This window comes from Arachis ipaensis, chromosome B01, assembly GCF_000816755.2.
Source record: "Arachis ipaensis cultivar K30076 chromosome B01, Araip1.1, whole genome shotgun sequence".
NCBI lineage: Eukaryota > Viridiplantae > Streptophyta > Magnoliopsida > Fabales > Fabaceae > Arachis > Arachis ipaensis.
Window position 1 is genome coordinate 123,328,837 of NC_029785.2, and position 2,309 is coordinate 123,331,145.

At 42.1% G+C, this 2,309-nt stretch overlaps 1 protein-coding gene across 1 annotated transcript; it reads right to left on the bottom strand.

Moving 5' to 3' along the window:
- LOC107635540 (late embryogenesis abundant protein D-29) lies at nt 485-2,100 on the bottom strand. Its single transcript, XM_016339039.2, has 2 exons — nt 1,445-2,100; nt 485-1,139 (listed from the first exon to the last, which is right to left on the bottom strand). The coding sequence occupies exons 1-2, from the start codon at nt 1,995-1,997 to the stop codon at nt 793-795; spliced, it is 900 nt and encodes a 299-aa protein (XP_016194525.1). The 5' UTR covers nt 1,998-2,100; the 3' UTR covers nt 485-792.

A 2,309-nucleotide genomic window follows, 5' to 3' on the forward strand; every position in this document is an offset into this window, starting at 1 on the left:
AGTACTATCAGATTCAAGATAGAGGCAATAGAGGACGATTTCGGGGGAAGCCTTCCTTGATAGGCATAGGTCTTAAGGCCGGTATTAATGATTACCGCAACAAACTCCTCCTCATTCACCACAAACCGAATCAGATCCGCGCTCTCAGAAAAAGAACTAAGAAACCAAAGGATGTGGGTTCTCGTTGCTCTCTCAAACACCTTGATGCTTATAAACAAGGGGGAAATTATGATTTATTAAATCGGCGTGAGGAGGTGCATGCGACGAAATGATGTAGTTATGGAATGAAGAAAAAAAAGAGAAGTTATGGAACGAGGAAAGAAAAGGGAAGGATGTTTACAGGATTATCAATAAAAATTGACCGATTGATTATTTTTGTCAAAGATATAACTTTAATTATTAAAAATAATTAGTTTTTTATGGCTTAAAAAATGTATCAAATAATAGGCTCTAATAGAAAGACCAAACATTACTCCACATGGTAGGCTCTAATGGTACAGTGTGAATTCATTCAAAGAAATGCTACATTTGCAACAATGTTATTTTTTAACTTCGCGGAAAACAAACCGAATATTTCAATTTCATCTGATGTGTGTAGTTGCCAACAAGTCAAACCCTAAAACACCGTAGACTAACCACACACATTAAGATACAAGACGAGAACAGAACATCCCCATATATACACACAAGATGAAAAAGGAAAAAGGAAAAAGGAAAAAGGAAAATGACATTACCATGGCACTAATGTAATAAACAGTACACAGTTTCTATACGTGGTATGTTGATGGAGACTTAAAGTTCAGAATCTCTGCGTTGACCAGCACCAAGTTTATCTTTGGCAGCATCATAACCTTCCTTAGCCTTCTCTTTAACCCACTCCATTTGCTCATTGGTTTCTCTCTCGCTCTCTTCAGCTTCCTTCTTTGCCTTCTGATTGGCTTCTTCAACTCTCTCCGCGGCTCTATCCTTTGCGTCGTCAATGGATTCTGAGGCCTTGTCCTTGGCGGAGCCAGCGGTGCTGGTTGCCACGTTCTTGATATATTGTGCTTTCTCCTTCGCCGCATTTGCCAAGTCACTTGCTTTCTCCGCCGCCATGTCCTTCATTTCTCTCGCCTTCTCTGCACTGTATTCGCCAGCCCCTGTTTATTACACACAACTCATCACTACAAGTATTCATGCATTTCATCATTCTCATGCATAAAAATTGTCTAATGCCACAATTGAGAAGCGCAACAGTTTAAACCTTCAAGCGGAAAAAAAAGGGTAACGTGTCAACACGCCATCATCCAAGTAACGGGGATTTTGAGGACGAATATTTAACAATTTTTTCGAAATCAATTTGTAAAATAGTTATCTTTCAATAGACTAAATTCGTGTCCCGAACAACTAATCACTACAAGTGTTCATCCAGTAAAAGATTTAGGATTTAGGATTAAGTACGAACCAGAGGCATAGTCCTGGACCTTTTCTTTGGTTTTCTGAGCAGCGTCACTGGCATATTCCTTAGACTTCTGAGCAGCATCACCGCCGTATTCCTTGGCCTTCTGCGCAGCGCTACCGGCATATTCCTTGGCCTTTTCGGCAGCATCACCGCCATAATCTTTTGCTTTCTCAGCAGCACTACCTGCATAATCCTTGGTCTTGTGTGCCGCATCATCACCATACTCTTTCGCCTTCTCAGCGGCGCTGCCAGTATAGTCCTTGGTCTTCTGCGCCGCATCACCGGTGTATTCTTTTGTTCTCTGAGCAGTTTCACCGGCATATTCGTCGGGGTGCTTGAAGCCAAGAGTTTCGGTTATTTTATCTTTGGCCCAACCAGTCCATGACTCGGTGGCTTCTTTCCCTTCCTTGGCCGTCTCCGCCGCCTTGTTTTCCGTCTCCGTCGTCTTGGCTTTGGCCTTCTGATAGTCAACCCCTTCCTCTTTGGTCGTGCATTCAACGCCACAAGCCAACACGACAGCCACCATCACCATCACCATCACCATCCTTGAAGCCATCACTATTAATACTTTGCAACAATGAGATAGTAAGAATGGAACAACAAATAATCAGAATCTGAATGTTCGTAAGTTGTAATGTGGTGGTTCCGAAAGGGAAGTTTTGGGAGGGGATTATAAAGGAGTGAGTTGATGAACATGGTAGGTTAAGTTCATGCAACGTGGCTTGGTTACCATGTTGTTGAGTTACACGTGTCAGTTAGGGAGAGCAAGGTGTCAAATATGAAATCATGTTTTTTGGTTTCAAAGTCTTTCTTAACTTGGTTCGTGTCAATGGATGGATGGAACAGGTATGCACCCAAACCTAGGTGA

What these genes read in the sequence shown, in the direction of transcription:
- LOC107635540 (XM_016339039.2), bottom strand. Translation starts at nt 1,997, where the DNA reads ATGGCTTCAAGGATGGTGATGGTGATGGTGATGGTGGCTGTCGTGTTG. An exon ending in GGTCCAGGACTATGCCTCTG is followed by an intron (nt 1,140 to 1,444) that starts GTTCGTACTTAA and finishes TGTAATAAACAG; the next exon opens with GGGCTGGCGAATACAGTGCA.